This window comes from Ranitomeya imitator, chromosome 2 (assembly GCF_032444005.1).
Source record: "Ranitomeya imitator isolate aRanImi1 chromosome 2, aRanImi1.pri, whole genome shotgun sequence".
NCBI lineage: Eukaryota > Metazoa > Chordata > Amphibia > Anura > Dendrobatidae > Ranitomeya > Ranitomeya imitator.
The window spans coordinates 772,584,579-772,600,744 of NC_091283.1; the positions used below are offsets into that span (position 1 = coordinate 772,584,579).

A 16,166-nucleotide genomic window follows, 5' to 3' on the forward strand; every position below is an offset into this window, starting at 1 on the left:
TGTTGCTTCATGGTTCCCCGCCATCGCGCTCCTGCACAGGTGTACTTATCTGCCCTGTTGACAGCAGAGCAAAGTACTGCAGTGCGCAGGCGCTGGGCCTCTCTGACCTTTCCTGGCGCCTGCGCACTGCAGTACTTTGCTCTACCCTCAACAGGGCAGATAAGTACGCCTGCGCAGGCGCGCGATGCCGGAGAGTGATGAAGTAAGCAGGAGGGCAGCAATCATAAGAAGATGGGAGGCGTTGGACCGGACCGCCCCTAGGTGAGTATAATAAAACGTATTTTTCTTATCTTTCAGGTTGGATCGGGGTTTATGTAAATATATATGCCCTGAAAGGCAGTGGCCGTATCTTATATCGGCCAAAACTGCTGACAGGTTCGCTTTAAATAGGCAGTTTGACTGATTACAAGTTTGTAGACTCCTGTGATGCTAGTAACAGGACACACCTGTTTAACATGTCCCTATGGCCAAATTATTTTCAAACAGTTCCATCGTTTTTATCCGGGACATTTTCATTAGTTTGCTTTTTAAATGTTTCTGTTGAATCACAATTTCAAAAGCATTCTCTGATTTTCATGTCCCCATAAGGCCTATAACTTATAAATATAATAATCACAAGACACCTTTAATGGTTGGAATAAATGGCCGTGAGGTTTTATTTTGGGTTACAAAATCCAATTAATTAAATAAATAACCAATAAATAATATCCATAAGTTCATAAGTCCAAATGTCCATAAACTTCCAGAAACCAAATCCACCCAAAGTTGAGTGATTTTTACCCACAAATAAAACCAAACGACAGGTGAATGATAACATAAAGGGAGGGAGGGCGGGCTCTTCTTTTCTTCAAGCGCCGGCGAACTGAGTATCCAACGCCGGTGCTCAGGTATATATCATAACAAAATCTGCCCAGCAACTGATTGACAACCAATCATCCATCAAAAATTTAGGCGGGCAAAAAGCCAGTCAGAACCAGATCTGGCTGCTTTTACATACAATAACAGTAAATACCCTGACCTCAACTTGACCCCTAATATTCATAGCATAAATGAATGTGCCAGGCCTATGTGGACATGGGACCCCCGCTATATTTCTGCTGTCTGAGCGGGGGGGCTTACATTAGTTGATATTCAGTAAATTTAAATAGAACATTACTTTTGTCAGTTTCATGTTATTCCAGTGACCATTGTGGGTTTTCCTCACACATGGTTGCAGAGGACTATTTGTAGGCAGTGGCTGTAGGAGCAGGACTGATTCTCAGTGATATGAGGAGGACACACAAGTATAATACCGAGACTGTGCTCTGTGAACACTGACTAGAATAATCCTTTGGTCTCTCTACAAAACAGACAGGACACTGAAGAGCTGGCGATCTCACTGCCGCCTGTTGCATAGCAACCAAATGAGCATGAAGAGACGGTAGGCCCGGCCTCGGCGGATGATTGTAATTTGGAACAATTTCTCATGAAAAAGGCAACCGAACAGAGAAATGAGGCTGCAAACTGTAGGGCTATTAATGGGGTAATATATGGAAATATTGGCCACAAAACAGCACAGTTCAGATACTTTGTGCCAGGAGTCCAACGTTTCCTGGGTTGGATCATCTAGCGCACACGCTGTATATATTACAGGATCTTGGGCTACAGCAACATCTTTCTTAGACTGTGGGATTTGTCTGTGACTATTTGTGATTTGGCTATCAAAATAAAAACCCCGTCAGATTGTTAGCAAGTCGCAATAGCATGTAGTTTTTACATTGTGGCCCATGATGGTGATGTTACTTGTGGCTTGCGACAAGAAATTTTAGGGGTTTTTTTGAGACCATTGCATTTTATCAGAAAAAAATATGGGTCTCCTTCTTGCGTCAATTACTTGCATAGTTAGTACGATTGAGAAAATATCCATCAAGTTCAACAAGGGATGGAAAATGAGAAAGGAAATGGAGTATATGTACAACGACAAGGCATGATCCCACCCCAAAAGAGAGAACCTTAACTCTTGATCCCAATTATCAATCCACTGGACCAAACTTTCATTAAAAAAAATTGTACACTTGATTATTTAGGTATATTATTTTCTTCTTAAAAAGCATCTAAGACTTTTTGGAAGCATCAACGTTCCCTGCTGTGGCCAGCTCCTGAGGTAGACTATTCCACAGAGTATTATGGTAAAGAAGGCTTGTTTCCTCTGGAGATTTAACTATTCTTCTCCAGGCTTAGGAAGTGACTCCTTGTCTTTTGAAGAGGTCTTACATGATGAAACTTTTGACCACACTTTTTGTGAAGGCCATTCATGTACCTGTACAAGGTACCCATGTCCCCTCCTTAGATGTCTCTTTTCAAGAAAAACAAATAATTTTTTAAATCTTTCCTCATAACCAAGATCCTCCTTATCCCTTATCAGACCGTGTCTGGGTGTACGTCTCCAGTAGGCGTAGACGCCCGCAAACGATGAATGACAGAGCACATGTTCACTCTGCCCGCACCATTATAGTCTGGCCCCATTGGTGCATACACCCGAATCCCATTTTGCCAGGGGGCGCAGACTTAAGCCCCGATGGGACCAATGAACGGCTGCCATTGTGAAAGCACCATAACTCCAGATCATCTTTTCTATGAACTGGTGCCCAAAACTGAGCTGCATATTTGAGACTTGTAGCATTTTTTACATTGGATGCTGTTATTTAGTCTGGGATCTGCAAATACACACAATGGACTCTCCTAGTTTTACTTCTAGTGGATGCCCAATACACGTGGCATGTTTTTTTTTAATTTTTATCACTTGGCAGTGAACTTTTGATGATCGCTATTTTCAACGTTACATGTTTTACATGGACTGTTCCTATGAACCAGTAGCTGTGCCCCATGCTAGTGTTCCTGGTATACATTTTGTATAAATTTATTATATTTTATTATTCTACAGCCAAAAAATGTAAATGTATACAAATGTTGCGTGTGTTTTGTTTTTTTTAGATAGCCCCTATAGTGCATAACAAATCTTTTCTCATTTGGACTGAAAAATGTGTTGCCAACATTTGGTGTTCATTGCATACAGTTTGGTTTTAGAATACAGTAGTAGTATTTAAAGGGTTATTCCCAACACTTAAAGGGAACCTGTCACCAGGTTTGGCCGATAAGAGATACGGCCATCACCTTTCAGGGCTGATACAGAATTTTATAATGCTGTATTTCTGCCCCCCACCCGACCTGCAAAAGAGGCGGTCCGGTCCAATGGGCGTCACTGGTCTTGGTCTGGCGCTTCCCCTCTTCTTGTGATGCCGCCCTTCTGCTTGCTTTGTGTGGATATATTAAGTAAACCCAGCACGCATCTTAGGTGATCAAACGGGATTTAATAGGAATCACTGTAGTAGAGAAACATTTCGGTCTTGACTTCAGACCTTCATAACGTAGAGAAATGGCGTTGTTGAAGTCTGTGTACAGTCAATGTGCTGCATGCCGCCGTGGCGCTTGTGGACGCGGTGTCCGCCGCTTTGTGTGCTGCTTTGTGGGGATGGCGCATCTCCTCGGCACCGCGCTCTTGCGCAGGCGTACTTCTCTGCCCTTCACTGCAGTGCGCGGGTGCTGGGAAAGGTCAAAGAGCCCTGGCGAATGTGCACTGCAGTACTTTGCTCTGCCCTTAACAGGATCGCGAAATACACCCGCGCAGGAGTGTGGTGCCGAGGAGGCTGTGTGGATGACTAAGGGATGCGTCATCCATATGAAGCAAGGAGGACAGGGATCGTAAGAAGATGAGAGGCACCGGACCAAGACCAACGACACCTATCGGAGCGGACAGCCCCGCAGGTGAGTATAGCAAGTTATTTTTCTTCTCTTGCAGGTCGGGTTGGGGCTCATATACAGCATTATAGAATGCTGTGTATCAGCCCTGAAGGGTGATGGCCGTATCTCTTATAAGCCAAACCTGGTGACAGGTTCCCTTTAAAATTATCAGCTATCCAGTGCATAGTGGTAATTTGCGGATTGGAGGGTGCCAACTGCCCTGACTCCCACGGATAACTATAATAAAGCGGTACAATGCCCGGTCAGAATGGATTGGTGGCCCACATGAGCACTGCAATTCTGTCCATTTCATATGGGTCTTGCAGAGATAGCCGAGTACAGGACTTTTTCCTTCAGTCCCATAGAGAATAAAGGAAGTATTGGTTCACTTAAATTTTTGCCGCATTCTCTGGATCATTGGGGATCAAAAAGGTTAGGTACCCACCAATCCTCAAGTTATAGCCTATCCCGAGGATAGGTGATATTTGTAAATGTTGGGAATAACCTCACAATATATCAATATATTCACCTCCCCTCATAGTGTACAGACAGATCCATTCCCTGAGATACTGATAATATACCCCTGGATCTGAGCAATAAGGGGGTCTATGGTGGGTCTTTTCACCAAGTTGGCTGTTTCTCTGTTGATTTCTAGGTACTCTGAAAGCATTAGTCCCGGTGTCCATCGTGACAGTGTGCCGCATCTCTGCTGTGCAGGCTTCCTCATCCAGTTCAATGAATTTAAGGGAGCGATGAGCCGCGGCGCTGTACTCAATCTTTGCACTGTACCGTTGCTCATTGGGTTCTGTTATGTGTTCTGCATGATGCAATTTTTCTTCTCATCTAAAAACTTGCACAAAATGGAAATCCAGGGGGAGACCATGATAATCAGCGGGGTACCTATGCTTCAGTTGTAATGCAGCCGGTGGATTTGCACATGAAATCCATTTGTCTGCTCCTCTAAACGGAAGGTGCAAAGAGAAAAGGTGAACAAAGTCTTAGGCTTGGTTCCCATTGCGTTAGTGCAGTCCGTTTAGCGCGTATACGCTAACGGACTGCGTTAACGCAATTGCCGAAAAGGGATAGATGCTCTATCTGCACTAGCGGGAACGGACGCAAAAATGCTGCAGACAGCGTTCGAGGGTCTGTCACAAAATAACATTTCAAAAACCTGACCTGCACATCCAAACATAGACTCAGTGTGAACAGGTGCTGAACCTAGAGTCGCCAACTCGTATATAGTTAAGTAAATAAGGCAGCACACTGCAGCGCTAAAACATGCAAACTTGAAAACACGAAATTTGAACTGCATTACTGCACTAGAAATATGAAAAATGAGAGCTTTTAGCGCATAAAAATGGCCAATTTTATGTGTACCTGGTAGCCTCTTTACGGCATCTCTCTTATACCAGGTCCTACGCTTGCCTTACCTCGCTGAGAATAAACGTCTCCATCTGAATGGGTGCATGTGAAACCTCTTCTTAGACTAAAATTCTCTCTCTCGTGTTTTCAAGTTTGCATGTTCTAGCGCTGCAGTGTGCTGCCTTATTTACTTAACTATATACGAGTTGGCGACTCTAGGTTCAGCACCTGTTCACACTGAGTCTATGTTTGGATGTGCAGGTCAGGTTTTTGAAATGTATTCTCTAGCCTTCTGATCGTGCACTCCGCCTCCTAGCTTCAGGTGTTTTAATTACAGCAGGTCCAATACCCCTCCACAGAGAGAGAGAATTTTAGTCTAAGAAGAGGTTTCACATGCACCCATTCAGATGGAGACGTTTATTCTCAGCGAGGTAAGGCAAGCGTAGGACCTGGTATAAGAGAGATGCCGTAAAGAGGCTACCAGGTACACATAAAATTGGCCATTTTTATGCGCTAAAAGCTCTCATTTTTCATATTTCTAGTGCAGTAATGCAGTTCAAATTTCGTGTTTTCAAGTTTGCATGTTTTAGCGCTGCAGTGTGCTGCCTTATTTACTTGTCACAAAATAACGTCACATAACGAACGCATGCCAATAATGGCATGCGTTAGCGATGCGCTACATAATTGCGGTCAATGGGTGCGCTAACGGATCCGTTACATAGTGTTAGGGCTGCTATGAAACGGATTCCGTCAGCGGACACACGACTAACGCAATGTGAACCTAGCCGTAGTGATCACAGCTTGTGATATTCGCTATGTAATCATTTAGTCTCTGAGAGCAGATCTTGAGGATCTTTGCTACAGGTCAGTTTCGGTGGATAGAAATCCTCCATGGATAAGGAATGTGTACATAGATGCTATGCTGCCGTGTGTTGTCTATGACTATAAGAATAGGGGTGCTCCACTCCCCACACTTTTTGTTAGCCCTGAAGAACCTGGAACGACCTTTGGTAGCTTTTGCTGTAGTTGCCCAGGCAAAGTGCGATGTAGAAATTAATAACTTTTTGTACCTTGTTTATAAGTGACTTCTTATGCAATATCTAATATGTACAGGAGAGCAAGTTTCGTCTGATGGCTCTTTGCCCTTGTGTTAGTGACCGTATCCTCTGCTCTACTAAAACCTGCTTATTCATTAACTTAATGTTTCTCTCTTTCTAGATAGCCGACCTCCAGCTCCATAAACTTGATGAATTGGACTGCTTGATCCGAGGCCTCCTCTATGTCGATTCTGTTGGCTTTAATGGCCGTCCAGAATGCTACTACTTTGACAACCCAACGAACCCAGAACAATGTCAGAAGAAGCCATATTGCCTTGATAATCCTTATCCTATGTTGCTGGTTAACATAGGTTCAGGAGTCAGCATTCTTGCAGTATATTCTAAAGACAACTATAAAAGAGTCACTGGGACCAGGTAAATGTCTTTTTATCCCTGAGAGATCTTCCATTCACCACAGATAGATTATAGGGAGGGCACATGGGGCAATTAACCTCTTGGCCATGCACCACCTGAGGACATAGGAGGACCTCACCATTCATCCTCTCGGCCAATTGGTAGGGAGGTGGCTAAATTTGTCTGCAACTCTTTCTCTTGAGTTCTAAGGTTGTTGGTGTCCCTGTAACTGCCATATACTTTTATGCAGAAGGCCATAGTTATATGTAGTGCTCATGTAAGGTCTGATAGGGTCCCATAGGTGAAATGGTTGACCATACTATTTATTTTAATTGCTTTTTCAAAGCGACCCCCAACAACCTTAGGTTGAGACAACTCCGCAACTTTAATCGCAACACTAGTCATGCTACCAAAGTTTGCTAGGTGTCACAGCTACATCAAAACACAATATAAATTAATGTGGTCGTATCGCGCGACCCCGAGGGTACTACAGTAGCATGTCACAAGAAGTCCAACAGCGTCAGGTTTTTAGTGACTTGCTTGTCGCAGTACTTTTAGGCTATGTGCACACGTCAGGATTTCTTGCAGAAATTTCCTGAACAAAACCGGACATTTTCTGCAAGAACTCCGCATGCTTTTTTTTGCGCATTGTTCTTGCGTTTTTTGTGCGTATTTTTTGCAGATTTTTCCGGAGGTTCCCAATGCAATAATATAGTGGGAAATCTGCAGAAAATCCGCAAAATTAATGAACGTGCTGCGTTTTTTTTTACCGCAATGCGTTTTTTTGCAGAAAAAAAACGCAACATATGCACAAAAATTGGGGAATGCATTTTAAATGATGGGATGCATATGTATGCATTTTTTATGCGTTTTTATCGCGATTTTAAAGCGAAAAAACACGAAAAATCCAGAACGTGTGCACACAGCCTTAGGCTACTTTCACACTAGCATCGTACAACGCACGTCGCAATGCGTCGTTTTGCAGAAAAAACGCATCCTGCAAAGTTGTTTGCAGGATGCGTTTTTTCTCCATGGGCTTGTATTAGCGCCGCATTGCCACACGTCGCAACCGTTGTGTGACGTTGCGGCGTGTTGTGGCGGACCGTCGGCACGAAAAAACGTTGCTTGTAACGTTTTTTGGTGCGTTGTGTCCGCCATTTCCGACCCCTCCTCCCCGCAACTCACAGTGGGGCAGCGGATGCGTTGTAATAATGCATTCACTGCCCCCGTTGCGCTGCGTTTGACACAGGATGCGTCGGTACGTCGGCCCGACGCACTGCGACGGGCCGACGGTAGTGTGAAAGTAGCCTTAGGGTGACAATACAACCACATTCACTTGCATTGTTCTGTGATGTAGCAGCGACTCATAAAGGCTAATGTATGTAAAGCGCTGTGGAATTAATGGCACTGTGAGTAAAATAAAGGCGATAGTGCTAGCTCACCAAAAATATCCAATTATTCCAAGTACACGGTACCTCGTCCTGGGCAAATGTATGGAGCAGTATATAGATAAAAATGTTCTAGCTCTAAGTTAAAATTCCAAACATTGTTATATAATGATTAAAATTCTATAGCGCTCAAAAAAATAGAGAAACCATTAGGGAAGAAAGGGCTACGTGTTTTGTTCATACTCCTTCAATGTTAAAGAAGCCCTCCCATAAAAAAAAAAAAATTCCCTCGTAATATATTTCACTCCTCATATTATATAGAACTGTGTACTTACAATTGCTCATTTTGCCTTTCTACCCAGGTAATTCTTCTTTCTTTTTTGTATGTAGTAATAGGAGGTTTCTTGTCTCCACAGAAATCATTCCTCTCTTCAACTCCTGACCCACTTGCTCTGCCCCTCTCCACTGCCATTGACTTTTGTAGTGAGTAGTGACTCATACAGGGAAAATATACCTCCTTTTTTTTTATATAGAGCTTAAAGGGAACCTGTCACCCCGTTTTTTCAGATTGAGATAAAAATACTGTTAAATAGGGCCTGCGCTGTGCGTTACAATAGTGTATGTAGTGTACCCTGATTCCCCACCTATGCTGCGAAATACATTACCAAAGTCGCCGTTTTCGCCTGTCAATCAGGCTGCCATTTTCCTGAAGCCGAGATGCAAATTCGGCTTTGGGAAAATGGCCGCCGCGATCTCCATCTGCGCACGAGTGGCATCTCGCGGCCATTTTCCTGAAGCCCCGTGCAGCAGAGCACTCCATCTGCGCACGCGCGGCCTCAGGAAGATGGCCGCCCCCACCGATGACAAGGGTAATAGCGCAGATCGCGCGCTTTTTCTTCACCTGCGCGCAGTGGATTCGGCACTTGGACATGTGCACACCATTACGCCACCAACAGAAAGCTGGTGAAGAAACAGCGATGTCACCACGCCCACCCGACCTGACCAGCCTGATTGACAGGCGAAAACGGCGACTTTGGTAATGTATTTCGCAGCATAGGTGGGGAATCAGGGTACACTGCATACACTATTGTAACGCACAGCGCAGGCCCTATTTAACAGTATTTTTATCTCAATCTGAAAAAACGGGGTGACAGGTTCCCTTTAAAAGGGTTCATTTAGTCAGTTTTTAATCACTTGGTGTCATAGACCAAATGGAAAACAGAAGAATTAAATGGATAGAAGGGCAAAATGAGCAATTGTAAGTACACAGTGCTACCGTATGTAATATGATTGCAATTTATTAAGAGGATAATAATTTTTATGTGAAGAAGGCTTCTTTTTATCAGAGCTCTGATTAAGAATGCAGGAGTGCCATCGCAACGCGTCGTGTCTTTATTTTTTGCGTGCTATGGAATTTTATCCATTGTATGATAAGGTTTGGCATTTTATCCTATGTAGCTGGAACGGACGCTGCCTTTTTCTTTATACTGATGTAACAGCGACATGCAACAAATTTTGGTCATGTGACAGAAGTTGCGGCAATGTCGCCGTGTAGCCTGAGCTTTATTCTTACACTGGGTATTATCTTGGATAAATCTATAAGACAATCATTCATAGATAATATATTTTTGTTCTTGGCTGTTATGCTCTCACAATGTCATAAAGAACATCATAACAGGGATTTTGAGATCTGCATATATCCCACCTAGCGTATGTGATTGTGGTCAGAAATATAATCATGGCGGGGGTGGAATTATATTCTACTACTATTGCCACAATTTCCTACTAGAACATTTTTTTAAAATAATTCTAGCGAAGAGCAGATTGGTTTCTGTCATTGGATTTCTGGAGCGTCTCATGGAACTCGCGGTCATGGGATGTTAACGTGACAGTCGTTGTTTTTTAGGCTTTGTTCAGTGAAACACAAACCTACACCACAAATGTACCACAACGCTGCACCAATAAGTGTAGATTGTCTGCCCATATGATTTGTGTAATCGTCAATTCTTCCATTTTTGTGCCCGGTTTTCAGTTTGGGAGGAGGAACATTCCTTGGCCTGTGCTGCCTGCTGACGGGTTGTGAGACGTTTGAAGAAGCTTTGGAAATGGCCGCAAAAGGAGACAGCACTAATGTGGATAAACTGGTGAAGGATATCTACGGTGGGGACTATGAGCGCTTCAGCCTTCAGGGCTCTGCTGTGGCCTCTAGGTAACTTTTACACTTATAAAGTGAGAGAAATAAAGATCATCATCCGCATATGTGACACATAGAGTAATAATTTCAGGGAATAAATCATGTCACCTTATCGACAAATTTCCCCAAGCTAAAACAGCTTACTGTGGGTGTTCCCGGGAACCTGATCTGCTGCGATCAGGTGATCGCCAAAGGTCGCTGTCTTCACCGAAGGTGTTGTCTTAGGGAGGCACCATGTTTAAAGGTTTTGCCTTTATTTTATTCCTGCTGCTCCCCTGAATGTTCCATAGTTTGTTTTTTTTCCGTTGTTTGTTCTTTAACTCCAACATACAGTTCCAGAGACCTGGGCCTTTTATTTAGTGCTGCTTTTTCTTTTACTAAGGGGGTGTTTCTCACAGGATTCCTTGGGGTTGTGTCTTTAGGCTGCTGTGAATTATTACCCTGTGAGCAGCGCCTCCTTGGTGAAGACCTTAAATCTAGTACTAAATAAAAAGGCTAATTGTCTGGAACCATATGGTGGATTTAATAAAAACCAACCATGCAATAATCAGGGAAGTATGGGGAATAAAGTAAGAGCAAAAGCTGAACACTTCTGATCTGGTGATGGGTCTTCTTTAAGGTCATTTAGGAAATCCGTTAACACATAGTTTTAAATTTTTTTGCTAATTTTTCCTTGGCCGAATCCAGAATGTGTGAAATTTTTGTTCCACTTCACTACTACTTAAAAAAACACCTGACACCATGCTTATGTAATTTTTTGACACTGCTCTCCTGAGTCCGGCATTGTGGGTTATTATTTAATTTTTGTATTTTTTTTACCTGTTTCTGCACCTCTCCATTACTGAGATATGACTCCCTATTACTCTAAAGTACCCAGAGAAGCATTAAAGATCATACCTCCATGGCTAACAAAACTAGAACTGGGAAGAGGGGGCCATATCTCTGGAACAAAGATGTACAGGAACAAATAACCAACAACTCCACATTCAGGAGAACAGCGACATTTAGATTAGTGTAAAAAATTTATGGCTAGTGAGTGATACGTCCTCTTTTAAGATCCTCATTCTAATTTTCCAAAGATAATACGCAGTTGCGACTACCACTTACATCAATGTCATTCAGGCTCCTGGTAAAGAGGTTGTCAAGGATTTATTTTTTCTTCCTATGGGCCTAATAAGTAACAGGCAAGTAGTTGCTGCCTACCCGTTCTACGCAGTGCTGGCTCTGAGCGGTCACTTACCACTCCTGCCAGCAATTCAGCTGCTCCATGTCAAAACAGCAGCTCTTCTTTTTCTGGGTGCTCTGTCGACGGTTATCCACTTCCAACATTATCTGAAATGATAGTCAGCTCCCCGCAGTTGGGTAGCAGGGAGCCCGCTGTCGGTCAGCATGATATTGGCAGTCACGCCTCGTCAACAGAGCGGAGAGGAAGCCTCTGCTCTGTCGACATAAGGTCAGCGGAAGCGGCTGAATCGCTGGCAGGAGTGGTCTGTGACCGCTCTTGGTCAGCAGAAATTGTCGTCAGGTACAACATTTAAGTCGGTTGCATCTACCTGCCTGTTATGTTCTTAGGCACATAGTTAAAATAAAATATGGTCCTGGAAATCCCCTTTAAGTAGAATATAGGGGAATTTGTACATACAAGAATGAAGGCAACATGATCCTTGCCCATTGAGAGCAACCTGTATGTTAGTGGAAATACATCATGCCTGTGTCTACACATATAATAACACTTTTGTCTTTGCTGTCCTTCTCAAAGCTTTGGCCACATGATGAGCAAAGAGAAAAGAGACACCATAAGTAAGGAGGACTTGGCAAGAGCGACCCTGGTTACCATTACAAACAACATAGGATCCATTGCTCGCATGTGCGCCCTCAATGAGGTAATGATCACATTTCTTCATCTATTCAAATGGGATTTACAAACTGGTTAGGCGAAAAACTGAATGTCTTTACCCCTATTCCGCTATATACTCTATATACCGTCCCGGTTAGTTGAAATTCTACCTTTTAAAGAGGTATCTGAGAATTCTGTATTGTTTTTCCCGCTATTGTTCCTCCTGGAACTGTATCAATAAATTAACAGATTACTCATTATCATTTTCCCTGTTAGTGGGGACGGAGAACTAACCCCCCCCCCCAAAAAAAAAAAGAAAAGGTAAATGGGAGTTAAATGGCCCCTTTGGATTCACAATGTCAGGATGGCGTATCATTACTGGGCTGCCTCACCAAGCACTGTGTCTCACAGACTTTGAGTGGAGCAACAGCACAAATGCTCAACCACCATTCTATTAAGTGAGGAGGAATTGGAGACCCCCATTTCAGTGGTAAGTGGGCGTTAAATCATTGGGAGGCACAGCAATCGAGCACTACAGGGATTGTCTGGTGAAAACAAGTTATCACTTATGGATAGGAGAGGCGATACCGTATTGATCATTGGTACCATCATCACTTGTAGAACGTGGAGGAGCAATGTGTGCCACCTATGCTCCATTCATTCCCTATGGTGCTACTGGTGTTAGGCTTTTTTCGGCAGCCCCATAAACAATGAATGCCGTGGTGGTCAGGCACTCTACTTTGTAATAGTGATGAAAGGTCTCTTTGGTGAGGGGGTAATAAATTCCCCTATTTACTGATTGATGTAGGTGTCGGTTGTCTGACCTCCGCCAACCAGTAAGGTGATGCATCGTTTTTACCGGGCAACCCCTATAATCACCTGTCCTTGGGATAGATGATTCTTATATTTTGTAGGATAAGCCCTTCAAGAGGAAAAAACAATATTATTTATAAAAGTAAAGAAAAAAAAAGTCTTTGGACTGATGTTCGGCTGCGATATTCTACTTTTCAATCCCAGGAGCTGTTTCTCAGTGTATCAAGACTGGAGATCGCCTTTTATTGCACTTTTTTTGGTGAATTGCAGCATTTTTTTTAATTTAGATAATTTATTTTTCTTTATAACTGAGACTGCTGATGACTATGGATATGTTTCTGTCACTGTGGTAGAGAATGGAGATTGTTAGCCCGGCACGGGCACAGACCTGCTTAGTGAATGAAAGCAACATGTCATCGTCTTTCTGCTTTCAGCTTCTTTACAGTGTTGCCTTGTGGCATGGAGTTCAAGCAGCATTGTACAGGGCTATCAAAGCATGAAGAACTGCAGCAGAATCCTCGCCATAGCCCGTGCGTCCTATGACCGTTTCTGCTGTGCACGCCGTGTGTATTATACCTTGGTGTCATGTTCGGCAGCACACGTTGTTCAGTTCTGGTTTACAGAAAGGGTTCGTTAGTCATCCTAAATGTATCATGTGTAGGGTCGATCACATTAGTCCTGTACTCACCTGCCTGTAAAGCAGCCAACAAGTGGTAAATGCCCCTTTCTAACTATCGGCTCATCTAAAGAGGTGGGCAATCACATAACAAGCACGGGGAAAAAAACTCTTGTTCGTCAGGTGCGATGATTTTGAAGCCGGCTTATAAATCCTCTTTATTGACGGCATATCGCCCCATGTAATAGTGTGCTGCCGAGAACATTCGTGTTAACGCGTTCTGTGCACATAGAATGTTTGCCGGCCTGTCGGAAAAGGCAGTCAGCTTTCATGTAGGCGATCGGGGTTCCTTAACGATCTCGATTGGCCTGTCTACAAGGGCCATAAGTCTCCCGAAGCCTATGGTTAAAGGAAACCGGACAGCTGATTCATGGTGCCCAAATCCGACCCTCGCTTCATTTCCGCAACCTTGTAGGTTTCACTCTGAAATGCGGCTGCTTTACATTCCTTTAAAAGCTGGATGGGGACAATACAGCTTGGGTGACTAGTCCAAGAGGCTGCTCACTGGTGGTCTTTCCCAGCCCCGTTACCATTGGCTGACATACACATATGGGGAGACCTGTCAGCCGGGAGAAGCTGCCAAGGACCTGACTCTCGGTCTAGTCTTCCACATGGCATTGTCTTTCCCCGAGGATGGTCGTGCCATGACTGCTGTGCGTTTTATAGGTAGCACATTGTGTCATCATAGCGTTGTGGTATTTGGGCATATTCTGAGTACGGTGTAAACACACTATACTTCTCCTACCCGGCCCTCCGCGCCATATAAATGACACCCAATGTGGGTGCATCCTAGCAAGTATAGTGTCCACACAAAGTATTCAAGCCTCGCGTCTATAAACAAGCGTCCTTTTTAGGGATTTGTGTTATAACGTGTTCTGTTTTCACGCCATTTATTTTTTACTTTGTAGTATCTTTTTGTTGTTTTTGTTGCGTGCCCATGTACTGTATATACACCGAGCATCCATAACATTAAAACCACTAACCAGTTTAGTGAATGACATTATCTTGTTACGTCGTCACATGAAGAAGGGGAGATATATATTCGGCAGCGATACAACAGTTTTTGAAGTAGATGTATGGGAAGCGGGAAAGATGGGTAAGTGCAAGGATCTGAGTAGCTTTGGCAAGAGCTAAATTGTGACAAGTAGTCTACTGGGTCACCGCATCCAAGAAATGGCAGATCTTGTGGGGGCGTCCTGGCTAAGAATGGACAACTGGTAAGCTAAAGACCCCCGTACATATTAGATTAACGTCAATTGAATCCGCCAATATTATAAGTATATAAAAGGGGACAATACAAATATCAGGCTGAGGTTTTGTTTATACCAAGGAAGGTGACGGGCACAAGGGGGCATTCTTTGCGTCTGGAGGAGAGAAGGTTTTTCCACCAACATAGAAGAGGATTCTTTACTGTTAGGGCAGTGAGAATCTGGAATTGCTTGCCTGAGGAGGTGGTGATGGCGAACTCAGTCGAGGGGTTCAAGAGAGGCCTGGATGTCTTCCTGGAGCAGAACAATATTGTATCATACAATTATTAGGTTCTGTAGAAGGACGTAGATCTGGGGATTTATTATGATGGAATATAGGCTGAACTGGATGAACTTTTTTCGGCCTTACTAACTATGTTACTATAATAGTCATCTAATGTGTTTGATGGCCCCTTGATTCGTCCTTCGAAAGATGACGTGGGCGTATTAGACTCTGGCAAGTCTGATTTTGGAGGCCTAATCTGATCGTCCGCTACTAGATAGCTATGTTATAGAGCAGAGGTCCCCAACTCCAGTCCTCAAGGCCCACCAACAGGTCATGTTTTCAGGATTTCCTTAGTTTTGCCCAGGTAATAATTGCATCATCTGTGCAATGCAAAGGAAATCCTGAAAACATGACCTGTTGGTGGGCCTTGAGGACTGGAGTTGGGGACCTCTGCTATAGAGGACACAAGTATGTTAGGCCAGATAGCTGTCGGTCAAATAATCGTTCAGCTATCTATTGTATATGGCAGGCTTAAAGGGGTTGTCTGGGCTTGGGTGAAAATTCTGCAGTCACTCAGTGTGCTGTGTGCGCGCTGTCACAATTCCCCGATATTCCCGGTGGGAGAGAATAGTTACATGACTACATGTGTGCGTTTTCCATACTTGTGGTCACATGCTGACTAGACTCATCTACTGAGTGAGAGAAGCTGAATGAGTCTAGTCTGCTTATGACCAGAAGTAGATGGTGATGTGTTCACTTGTTCTCCTGGGAATACTGGGGAATCGTAACCCTGTGCACACAGCCATCTGTCATTATTAGAGAGTGTCTGCAGACTCTTGTCCCAAGCCTGGACTAAGGGTGCAGTCAGACGGCCTTATAAATCGGACCGAGCTCAGTGCACAGACTGGCTGCTGGCTCTCCCGACCTGAGCATGACAGATGCATAGAAATATATGAAGCTCTCACACTCGGGTCGGGAGTTGCTCTGCGTTCCGATCGCAGATTTATATGGCTGCCTGACTATGCCCTGTAGCTCATTAATATATGTGGTGAGTGGAGGCTGGTCCGATCTTACAGAAGAGCAAAAATGGCTGAAAAATATTATAATATTGATGATAAAGAGTGTCAGCAGACATATTGCCTTGCAGCTTGCTGTGGATGAAGCTGCATAGTGCACAATATTTGTAGAATGT

At 43.7% G+C, this 16,166-nt stretch overlaps 1 protein-coding gene across 5 annotated transcripts in view; it reads left to right on the top strand.

The window, feature by feature from the left end:
• Nucleotides 1-16,166, top strand: part of PANK1 (pantothenate kinase 1) — a 67,974-nt gene that overhangs the window by 41,233 nt on the left and 10,575 nt on the right. For all 5 annotated transcript variants that reach the window (XM_069753486.1, XM_069753485.1, XM_069753490.1 and 2 more), the window contains 3 exons: nt 6,361-6,614; nt 10,014-10,190; nt 11,935-12,058. In XM_069753486.1, the coding sequence (XP_069609587.1) occupies nt 6,361-6,614; nt 10,014-10,190; nt 11,935-12,058 (555 nt within the window). The remainder of the gene's footprint in view (nt 1-6,360; nt 6,615-10,013; nt 10,191-11,934; nt 12,059-16,166) is intronic.